We start from the raw sequence: 12,620 nt of genomic DNA, 5'->3' as shown, positions 1-12,620 counted from the left end.
CATTTGAACAAGTCTCGTTGCTTTACCACACAAGTATGTAATCTTATCTTAACAAATATTTATCTCGCCACGATTATCTGCCCTTACTTGTTCCTGACAAACTATATTTTTCCCATGTTTTTCCGTTTTAATGATGGTTAATCGGTTGTCATGAAAGATTTAGGGCATATACATATATATATTTGTAATTTTAATTGAATTTATTTTAGTCTCTGGCCAAATAACATTTAATTATCAATTTTCTTTAGTTATAAGTTTCTTACCTTAATTGTTGTGATGTGAATGTTGTCAGTATCATTAGGATACGAAGCAAATAAAATATACATTAAAATTAATATTATTAATAACCACTTGCTTAAATAATAAATACAAAAAAAACATTATCATTGCTCTTTAAATGATCAATTTAAATAAAGATTTCAGGTTAAAAGATATTTTTTTTGCAAAAAAGGGTTAATTTAGCCACACTTGTCTCCCGCAAGTTAGTGCTAGGGTAGTATAGAAGATGATGTATAGAAAACATTTCTGCAGTATAGACATGTTTATTCTTTTCAAATTCACCCTTGACTACAATCTCACTAGATGGTAAGTGATGATGCAATCAATATGGAAACGGGTTAACTTGTTACGTGTAGGATGAAAATCCACACCCCTATCGACACGACTCTACACGACATCGTGCCGGAACGCTAAATCGCTTGGCGGTACGTCTTTGCTGGTAGGGTGGTAACTAGCCACGGCTGAAGCCTCCCACAAGCCAGACTTGGTCTAATTAAGAAAATCTCAAACTGCCCAGCTGGGGATCGAACCCAGGACCTCCGTCTTGTAAAACCACTGCGCCATAGAGGCCGTCAAAATGTTCAAGGTCGTTGGCATTAGCAACAGCCTTAACTACACAAATAACGTAGAGGGCGCTAGAGTCGCTTTGAAATCAAATAATGACACCTTCATCTAGTTTTCCATTAGGCAACAATTTGCTCAGAGATGAAACGAGCTCGGCTGCCTTTGAATTATTAACGTGCCGAGTTGTAGGCTTCGTTCTTGAAGGCTTTCTTAACGAACGTCTAACGAACGTCTAATGGGCGTTTCTGTACAATTTACTTTATATTATAAGGCAAAATCGTATATATGTAGGTATTATCTACATCATCATTAATTAATATTTTAAAGAGAGAATATTTTTAGTTTGTGTCTATTTTCATAATTTACTAGCTGACGCCCCGCGGTTTCACCCGCGTGGTTCCTGTTTCCGTGAAATACGGGGATAATGTATATCTTATAGCTTTCCTCGATAAATGGGTTATCTAACACTGAAAGATTTTTTCAAATCGGACCAGTAGTTCCTGAGATTAGCGCGTTCAATCAAACAATCAAACAAACTCTTCAGCTTTACAATATTAGTATAGATTTAAATGATCCGCGAAAAACCGATGTAAAGATTTTTTTTTAGTTTGTAGCGAACAGGCTCCGAAATAACTTGACCTATTTTAAAATTCGATCACTAATGGAAAGCTTCATTATAAGGGAGAAACATAGGCTATATTTTATACCTTTATCCCCACGAGAAGGGGAACAACGCGGATGAAATCGCGGGGTTCCCTGAAAATTATTTTATCAATAGAAAGCTACGTTATTAATTGTGAGTCTCAAAGGCTTATATTATGTCGTTATCAACCCATATTCGGCTCACTGCTGAGCTCGAGTCTCCTCTCAGAATGAAAGGGATTAGGCCAATAGTCCACCACGCTAGCCCACTGCGGATTGGCAGACATCACACACGAATTAAGAAACTTCTCTGGTATGCAGGTTTCATGATGTTTTCCTTCGCTGTTTGAGACACGTGATATTTAATTTCTTAAAATGCACAAAACTGAGAAGTTGCCCCGGACCGAAATCGATCCACACCCTCCGGAATCGGAGGCAGAAGTCATATCCACTGGGCTATCACGGATCACCACAGTTCAAAGGCTATATCATATCCCCGTATTCCTTCGGGAATGGAAACCGCGCGGGATACTTTAGCATTGAATAAAAATAAAACATTAAGGAATAGGACTGCAATTTCACAATACTATACAACCTTCGTCTATTATTGAATATTCGTCGTAATTAATTATCTGGTAATGACGATGAATAAATTGATAAATATTCATAAACATTGAATTGTGTTTTTTTTTGTTTAAAAGAAATTTGGATGAATAGACTAAATTGGATTCATGATAATGTATCAGCAAATAATGGAGTTTTCGTATCTAATTTCGATCAGGCTTTTCCGGTTTAAAACCTATCTATCATCTAAATAGGTATCTAAACTAATTTACCTAAATGATGATTATGTGTAAAAATATTATGCAAACTAATAATTAATTATTAATAGTGATTTTTTAACCGACTTCCAAAAAGGAGGAGGTTCTACGTTCGGCTGTATGTATGTTTTTTTCGTTTACGATTTAACTCAAAAATTACTCCACCGATTTTGAAAATTCTTACACCGTCAAAAAGCTACATGTTCGCTGAGTAACATCACACTATCACAATAATAATATGTATAAAGGCCAAAGTATGTGTATATGTTTGTTTCGCCTTTGCGCTGTGGCTACTGAAGCGATTTGGCTGAAATTTTTAATGTATAAATAGATTTTTATCTGGATTATCACAAGCTACTTTTCAACATGGAAAAATCCATGGTTTCCGTGGGATACGTCAAAAACTAAATTCCACGCGGGCGAAGTCGCGGTCGTCCGATAGTAGGCTATATTTCATCCTCGTAATGCGGGACCTAAGTTATAGACACCGCAGGGCGTCTGCTAATGCAATATAATTTTAATCAATGGTATAAAAATTAAATTGATTCATCAGTTGTATAATTCAAGATGCTCTGCAATATGCGATTGCGTAGTGCACGATAAAGAATCGCATGGACTATTTGTTATGAAAGCTGTTCAAAGTTTATATTTAGACGTAATTTGTGTCGAGTGCCTATTCCCATTTTTTCTACTGGACTAAGAGCTTGCAGTAGCTAGATAGTCTTAATCTTATGACGGCTGAAAGTTTGTCAGTCCAGCTCGTACCATAGATAAATACTGTAGCTAATTATTATTTAAATTTGGAGTATGGTGGGTTTGAAAAATAACAGGTTCCGAATGTCTTTTACGATCCTGACGATGACATACTCAAGGAACGACAATCATCCAACGTTCAACTTCCTAGGCAACACAAACACAAGCTACACAGCGTCTTGACCGGCGAAGACAGTCCTCGATTTCTGCCAGCATCAGAACGTGCGTTATTTCTGCGTCAAATTGGTCTTCTTAAATAGAGTAACGTACCTTAGGTTTTTAAGTAGGGTATGTACAACTATAAGGTAAAATTGGAAAATTCCTTGTTCAATTATGTTCTCTGTGGTCCAACATAGGTTTGTATTAAGTCCTTGGGGTAGGCAGTGCTTCTTTGCATCTATGAAGTGCACGCCACTGCTAAAATTAGGTATGCCCGCCCCTCAGAATACAGAAAACACCAGAAGCCACGTTCAGCCGTCACTTAAAGTGACGCACGCATTGTGTCCAAAAATTTTACCTGTATAGCATATACTTACGTAGTGAAGCTAATAAAAGCATGTTAAACAAAGAGTAATTTTAACGGCTTTCTTATTATGCGTGATCACACCTTCTAGAGTTTTCTGTATTCTGAGGTCTGTCCATCGCAAGCTTGCGTTCTATATGTATCGGTACCAATGATATTAAATACTGATAGATGTGTTACTAGCGCATGATAAATGAGGCACTCAAAAGAGGTAATTTATATACATCTCAATGTTAGTTGTGGTCAATAACCAACGTTATTTAAACAAATAATACCTAAATATCGTCTACAATTCAATTTCTGACGGCCTCCGTGGCGCAGTGGTATACGCGTTGGACTTACAAAACGGAAGTCCTGGGTTCGATCCCCGGCTGGGCCGATTGAGATTTTCTTAATTGGTCCAGGTCTGGCTGGTGGGAGGCTTCGGCCGTGGCTAGTTACCACCCTACCGACAAAGACGTACCGCCAAGCGATTTAGCGTTCCGGTATGATGTCGTGTAGAAACCGAAAATGGGTGTGGATTTTCATCCTCCTCCTAACCAGTTCGCCCGCGTCTATCTTAGACTGCATCATCACTTACCATCAGGTGAGATCGTAGTCAAGGGCTAACTTGTAAAGAATAAAAAAAAAATATCGAGTTGTGTGTTCAGGGAGTGTAAAAACTATATATACATAAATATATAATGGAATGAAAGACAAAATTGTGCATGTGTGCGCTCAGTGTTGTAGCCTATTTATTGGATCACTTTTTGCGGTGATTTTGTAGGGACGTAACCTATCTATAGTATAAAATTATCATTGGTCGGTACGAACGTTGGCGCGCGGGCGCATGCGTCACGTTGCCGCAGAATTTTGGATGCTCTTCAGAATATCCTACATTGTTTCACAGAAATATCTTAATTGAGGAGATTTTCAGTAACCTTTAATATGTTTTGTTTTTAAAAGTAAACGTTAAAAGGAACTGCGTTAAGGAGAAACTTGATTGAGATTGTATTTTCGTTAATCTCGGAATTCGTGAGTCTTCTTTTTCATCGCAAATTAGTAATTCGTTTTTCTAATTCTAGCCACAAATCCAATAAGCTCACATGCCTGAAGCCCCAACGGCTTGACAGTTTTATCGGATGTCAAGCCGTTAGCGCTACAGACGTGTGGGCTTATCGGATGGTGTGTGGCATTAAGCATCTATCGAAAATGGTTACTAATTTAGATGTAATTTACTTTTATATCTGTAATTGTATAGCATATAGTTTGCTATGACGTTACTAGAGGTATTCGTATGTTTGTAGCATCTACCGACATTGGGCACAGGCTAGGTATGGTTTGAAGATGGTGATAATAAAAATGTAGTTCGTTGTCAGTTTTCTATAGATTAAGTTTTAAGTTTTTTCATTTCAAAAATCAAATACTATCACTACTTACGATAAAGTTTCAATTTAATAGTATTGGCAATGTTTGTTGTTAATATTTTTTTTGGCAAACCATTGTCAAAAAAATATGCCACTGGTAAAAGAATATTAAAATCGGTCCAAATCAAATTCTAGGCGCTACTAACAAACTCTCTCTTCTATATTATAAAGACGAAACATTTTTTCGTCTTTATAATATAGAATGAATAATTTTTCCTGTAGGTACTTTTCGAATTTATGGGTCACCTGAATCTGGCTGGTTGAGGCTTCGGCCGTGGCTAGTTATCACCCTACCAACAAAGACGTACCGCCAAACGATTTAGCGTTCTGGTGCAATGTGTAGAAACCAAAAGGGGTGTAGATTTTCATCCAACTTCTGTCCATGCAATGATGCATGATAAGCATGCAAGTTAGCCTGCTTCCATCTTAGATTGCATCATCACTTACCATAAGGTTAGATTGTAGTCAAGGGCTAACTTGTAGAGAAAAAAGGCATAAAACCCATTAATGACGAAGTCAGTTGAAAAAAGGCCTATTTCACAACTACACGCAATATTATATGTATACTGCTAACTCATGCCTCCATGATGATGAGTGATAGATCCTATAGTAAGTACTTCTATATTAATTTTATGCAATTCACGTTTATTAACCCACATAATAAACCCTCTTTGGTACTTGAGTGCGTATAGCTAACTAAAACTTTATATGTTTATTTGTCAGTTTGTTTCACAATCATTAACAAACCATATTCGGCTCACTGTAGAGCACGAGTGTCCTCTTAGAATGAGAGGGGTCAGGCTTTAGTCCACCACGCTGGCTAAATGAGGATTGGTAGAACTCACACACGTAGAGAATTAAGAAAATTCTGTGGTATGCAGGTTTCCTCACGATGTCTTTCCCTCACCATTTGAGACACGTACCGCCAATTTAAATTAATTAATTAATTTCTTAAGTTTGTTTTAACGACATTAAAATTTTATCTGTCGGATTTGAAAAATCATGTTTGCTAGTTCCATTATTGTGGAATATTAAGCACCAGCGGACGCCCGCGACTTCGTCTGTGTGTTATTAAGTTTTTCACAAATCCGGCGGGAACCGTGTTAGCCCAGTGGATATGACCTCTGCCTCCCGATTCCGGAGGGTGTGTGGGTTTGAATCCGGTCCGGGGCATGTACCTCCAACTTTGCAGTTGTGTGCATTTTAAGAAATTATGTGTTACGTGTCACAAACCTGCATACCAAAGATTTTCTTTATTCTTTGCGTGTGTGAAGTCTGCCTATCCGCATTGGGCCAGCGTGGTGGACTTATTGGCCTAACCCCTCTCATTCTGAGAAAAGACCCCAGCTCAGCAGTGAGCCGAATATGGGTTGATAATAATAAACGCTAGTGTAAATTCTTTTTTCCCGTTATAATTACGAAAATTATTTCCACGGCGAGTGAAACCGCGTAGCACAACTAGTGATTATTATAAATGTATTTATTGATCAATTTGTAACTTATTTCCGATACATGAGTCACCGTTGATCAGTTTTAGATAAGCTTGAGTAGTTCTAGTTGGAGCGTGACGGCAAACGACGGACAAAAACTGATCTCGTGTCTATGACGGAAACGTGGCTATTGCGTGAGCGACTTTTTTTTTATTCAATGACAATTTAGCCCTTGACTGCGATCTCATCTGATGTTAAGTGACGATCCAAGTCTAAGATGGAAGCGGGCTGACTTGGAAGAGGTAAAAGTTTATATAGTTTCCAATAAAAATTGGTTAGTAAATGACGAAGTTATGACGTAACAATCATTGAAAAATACGTTCGGAACCCTAATAAAAACATATGCGTCGAATAGAGAATCATCTTTCTTTTTTGAAGTCTCCTTCTTCTATTATAAAATAGTGGTAATCCGTACATAGTTTTCTTAAAAAGCTTTCTGCCATGGTCACTGATTTTTATAATAAGACAGTTTACAGTTAAATAAAACGCTGTTTACTTATTTATTGTGACGAGTGATTGAGATTGTGTGAGGTAAGTATAGTTAATACTTACCTTACTTACTTAATGTCGCGTCGTGTAGTCCTGCGTTACCAGTCGCGGTTGAATTAACCCTATTAATGCGACGGTAGGATTTTTGTATTTTTTTATAATATAATAACCTGGCAAACATCATTCTGACATACTTATACAAAAATATTTTTTCGTACCTATTACAGTTTATAGTATTTAATTATTTAATGAACTTACATATTAGTTTTTATCTACCAACGACTGCCAATATACCGCTTGAAATTCGGATAATTAGTTTGATAGTGATGGGTGGAGATATTTAAGGACAAAACGGGAAAAAAAATAATTGATAGTTGTATATTTTTTAAGAGCATTCATTCATGCCCGAAAAGGATCCAATGGCAAATTTAAAAAGTATGTAGATATATAACACATCAGTTTTACTTCCTTTTATACTTTGTGGTTGGTATTATTTTTTATGAATTGGATAATGTTAGTCGTCTAGATTACTAGTAGTTTTTAATCTCCGACGAATTAAAAACAAAGGGCGATCTCTTAAAATACGTACAATATTAGCAGTCGTAATAGTAGAGACTACATTATCGTTCTTTTTAAAAATCTATAGTACCTACGTAGGTATAACAAAGATTGATGAGAATTGTGTTTTCGAGAAGTGCTTCAAAACTATTGTTAAAAGTAATTATAATTGTTTCTTGAATTTTGCATGACTTTGCCTCGAGTGGTTTTGGCCTGTATCCAAAGTTTGTTCGTATCGTTATGTGGGTATGCCCGGATAGGTATCTATTTTTACCAATGCACATGGCGAGATTATTTCTTTATTTTATTATGATGGCTCTCTAGCGATGTTTTTTATTGATGTCCTATTAGTCAAATAATATTTTAATGATTTGAATAAAATATGATTTGAGTTATTTTTGATTGTTTTCCGTTTTATATCAACTATTGGCTGTTTATATGGATGTTAATATTTTACGATGTAGGTAACTAAACTTTTCATGTTAATTTAATTAATTAGTAACTTATTAATGCTACTTATTATGGAAAACAAATTAATAAATATTAATTATGACGTTATTTAAATTAATTATAAAAAAACGTAGTCGGTCAAATGGACCTCAACGGCGTCCGTCCGACGGCAGCGGCGGGCGGGTCGCGCGAGGGTTGTCCGGGGCGCTATCGCTCGGAGGCTGGGCGAGCTTGCGGCGCGCAGTGCGGCCGGCGCGCGCGCACCGACAGCATGTGCCCCGCGCCCCCAGTGCCATGTACATAGAGCCCGCCGCGTTCCGCGCACAGAGCGCCGAGTCGCTCGCCCCCGACACGCCGCCGGCGATCTGGACGCAGTGCTTACCCTCACCGTTATTCGCAGGCAAGAAAGCGCCGCTGAAGACCTTCGCGGAGCTCGAGCCGCTGCTGCAGCAGGGCCGCAAGCGCGACCTAAAGCTGCTCATTCGCGAGCACTCGTGGCCCATCAACAGCCCCATCCGCGCGTCGCTCTGGCCGGCGCTCTGCCGACAGCACCAACATGGCAAGTCCATGCTGGACGGATTCTACTGGGACATGGTTACGCAGGTCAGTGCTCTCGCTTTTACGCAATCCTCACATCACTATTACAATATTATTTAAACGGGTACATACCACGATAAAACGACGAGATTTTTAATGTCGTTATTTCGACCCAGTTGCATGGATCGTGGTCACCACGGGACTCCACCCCACACGGGACGGGACACAACCACGAAATAAGTTTAAAATCATATGTTGGAATACTTACAATTAGTACAAAATGGATAATAATTCTTCATTAAAGATTCGTAATGAATGCTGTGCATTTTCGCATCTATCGAGTTCACGCTACTGATCTTCACCCGCAAGGTGAACGAGTTGACTCTCTCTCGAAAATTTTGCATCCATGGTGTTCACCCTACTGAACTTCACCAGCAAGGTGAACGAGTTGACTCTCTCTCGAAAATTTTGCATCTATGAAGTTCACGCAACTGATCTACACCCGCAAGGTGAACGAGTCATTTTCTCTCGAAAATTTTCTACTCCGGGAGATGTTATCTAGCGACTGTGTGTTTATAGAGTCGTGAAGGTCGTGTGACTTTGTGTGACGCCGCCCAAATGTTAAGACATATCTCGCCCCCCTGATAAGGAGGTGAAACACTTGCCGAGGTCGTTTATTCTCGGCCACGATCAGACAATCTCTGTTGATAAACGAGCCACGCGTAAACAATAAAAGTCGAATATTTTATCAAATGTTTCACCTACGTTCAATTAGCGATAGATTGACAATTATTTCAAGTTGTTTGCGTATACAACGTCGAGTGTTTTCGAGTCAAGAGCGAGTGGCTACGTGACCGGTGATTCATAAGAAATTAATCCTTAAATGGGCATCGTACATAAACGCCGAAAAACATCTTTTTTTTTTTAATTCGCGAAGCTCGTTTAAACTTGTGTAATTACTTAAATCTTGTTTTCATAGCACTTGTTAACGTGTACCTACCTACTTACGATTGCGTAAATATTCCTTTATGTTGTCTCTCCAAGGATTTAAAACAAAGGTACGAGTGTTAACAATAACTTCTTTCAACAAAAAGTAGTCGTCGAGGAAAAGAAACGTACAAACGGAGCGTTATCAGTAATCACAAAGTGAAACAACACAATTAGGCAAATACAGTGTTATATTATATTTGTATTGATGTTGAGATGTAGACTTTGTTCGCATTTTTTGATCTCAAGTGTTATCTGTGGACGTGATTCATGGCACATTGATCTACACTTGTTATTTTCTTTATTATTTTTATTTTTCATTATCTTGAAAACTAATTAAACTTATTAAACTGACTATACTTTATACAACTCAGTCAGGAAGTCATATTCAGGTTGCTTGGGAGTGTTTCCCATAACTTCAAGGTATAAAAGAGACCACATACAGGAACCGGACTGCATAACTAATATTTTATTTTTTTACAAAAAAATATTTTCATACAAAGTAACTCAAATAATACCGGATCGATATCCATGTGCCTTTGGGTAACAAAGCGACAACGTTGCATTTTAAAATATCAATACGTCATTATTATAACGATGCGTATATGGGATTCATTTTAAGATCTATTTACAAAAGAAATATTTTTTACTCCGAAAATTTAATAAATAATAATAAAATTATAGAACACATGTTACTTAGACATTATTAATTAATTTTCCTCAAAAAATTAGGGTAATAACCCTAGAGTTATGAGAAATACTCCCGAGCACCCTGTATAATGGTGATGATTATTCGAAAACTCGAAAGATTTGATGTTCGCTTGATTTTAATCAAGCGAACATCAAATCAAAAATCCGAATGACAGCGAACCCGTCGCGATGATCTATTCGTATGTCAGTGAGTCCTTGTGTAAGACATCAACGTGCGCGCGCCCGCACCGCCCGCGTCGCTCCGCGCATCCCAATTACTTGTCGATAACAAACAATGGACAGTCGATTATAACAACAGCTGCTGATGGGCCTGCAATCGCCAGATATACCTCTATTTCATTATCAAACTATTTTAACGGCCTACTACAGGGCCACACATATCTCCTTATAGTTGTACCCACCGCGCTACACTAATGAAGGTAAGCGAGCTTATCACCTCACATCATTTTATGAACTGGCTAAAAGTTCATCATCCTATGCTCCTACTATATTTATATATTTACTATTTATAGTCTCTATCGAAAGGTTACCACGAAGTTAAGGGTTTGGCCACGGAGGAAATTATCATGATATATAAAAATATCAAAAATTACTTATTAAGTGGGTACCTTTTTTTTCGTTGGAGGAAAAATACCTTTGGACACCCGTTTGTGTAGCGCCGGACTCCTACCGCCTAAAAACCCCCTTCTACTTCCAAAAACGCTGTTGTACCATTCAGCCTACCACTAACGTCGTAACCTCTTTTACATTCTGAGTTCTTTTATACCTAAGTATACTTGACAATTGAGTATCTGGACCCTTGAAACCTGTTATCTTTCAACCACCACAATTCAAACTTTATAATTGGCTACCGTACCTACTTACTTGTAGCAGGAGCTTAGGCTGGCAATGTTTTGCAAACAAAGCCTTCACTAAATGAAGGCTGTCTGGCAGTCGCAGGTTGTCGTACTAATGAAATAATGATAAACGCTCTCCGCTCCCATTGTTTTCATTATTGCGACACTGTGTATATCTATTGCATTTGTTTGTTTAGTAAATAGCGCACACATATACATATATATGACTTCTATTACACTATTATGACTACGTCACAAGCGACCTAGCTGAATCATTACGTTATTGATTTTTTATATACTAGACTAACCGCGGTTTCACCTGCGTAGTTCCCGTTCCCGTGGGAATACGGGGTTAAAATGTACCATATGACACTCCCAAATAACACGGCTTTTGATTAGTAAAAGAATTTTTAAAATCGGTTCTTGTTTTTTAAGATCTATAGATTTACCCCCTAAAACCTACCAAATTCACACTTTATCTCGAACGGGTTCTATTCATAGAGCCTTACTTCTAGATAATATAATTTTATTCTTTAAGGCTCAGCTCCTTGTACAGAAAATAAAAGTCCTATTTAAGTAGTAACTATGATCAGGTACGTCATCATCATTATCAACCCATATTCGGCTCACTGCTGAGCTAGAGTCTCCTCTCAGAATGAGAGGGGTTAGGCCAATAGTCTACCACGCTGGCCTAATGCGGATTGGCAGACTACACATACGCAGAGAATTATAAAAGTTCTCTGGTATGCAGGTTTCCTCACGATATTTTCCTTTACCGTTTGAGACACGTGATATTTAATTTCTTAAAATGCACACAACTGCAAAGCAGGACGTGCATGCCCCGGATTCGAACCCACACCCTCTGGAATCGGAGGCAGAGGTCATATCCACTGGGCTATCACAGCTCTCACCTACCTACGAGAAATTTCAAGGGCAAAAAGTTTCTTTTTTTTTAATGACTGTGTCATTATCGTTTTTACTACAAAAATACGATGACTGAATTATTAGTCTGTTGTTAATTAGAAGCTAATTGATTAGGCAATTACGAGAAATGATTTATTATTATTCGTATCACGCCGTTGGGCCAAATAGATAGTGCTGTTTGTCATATGGAAACTCCGAGATAACCCACTTTTTATTATTATTCTAATTCTTCACAGTAGCTATTTGGAATTTTCAGAAATGAATTTAAGTTACCTCTTTTCCGTATCGGAAGGAAAAATAATATATTATATTTGTAATAACAATAAGGAAAATCGTGATATTCTTTTGCAAAATATGTGAAAACTAGTAATAATAAGCTTATTAATTGATTACGTTTGTGTGTAGTGTATTAGGGGACTGAGCTCTCAAAAATAATAAAATCCAACTGTAGTCTACCAGCAGGCAACGAATTCACTAACTTCGACGTATGTTTGTTGACATTTACGAAATTGAGACCTAATTAGTGAATAATGGTGAATCTATATATATAAAAATGAGTTCGTTAGTCTCGCTAAAACTCAAGAACGGCTTAACGGATTTATCTTATCTTGGTCTTGAAATGTTCGTGGAGGTATAGGGAAGGTTTAAAA

The 12,620-nt window shown here is 37.7% G+C and overlaps 1 protein-coding gene across 8 annotated transcripts in view; it reads left to right on the top strand.

The window, feature by feature from the left end:
- LOC112048889 (GTPase-activating protein skywalker) overlaps positions 1 to 12,620 on the top strand; it is a 113,074-nt gene that overhangs the window by 12,550 nt on the left and 87,904 nt on the right. For 7 of the 8 annotated variants that reach the window (XM_052891372.1, XM_052891370.1, XM_024086588.2 and 4 more), the window contains exon 3: positions 8,376 to 8,578. In XM_052891372.1, coding sequence (XP_052747332.1) covers positions 8,376 to 8,578 — 203 coding nt within the window. Of the gene's footprint in view, positions 1 to 8,186; positions 8,579 to 12,620 lie in introns of those variants that run through there. The other variant, XM_052891371.1, reaches the window with a different exon arrangement.

This window comes from Bicyclus anynana, chromosome 3 (assembly GCF_947172395.1).
Source record: "Bicyclus anynana chromosome 3, ilBicAnyn1.1, whole genome shotgun sequence".
NCBI lineage: Eukaryota > Metazoa > Arthropoda > Insecta > Lepidoptera > Nymphalidae > Bicyclus > Bicyclus anynana.
Note: the sequence above shows the minus strand (reverse complement) of the source record. Positions and strands in the feature narration are given on the sequence as shown.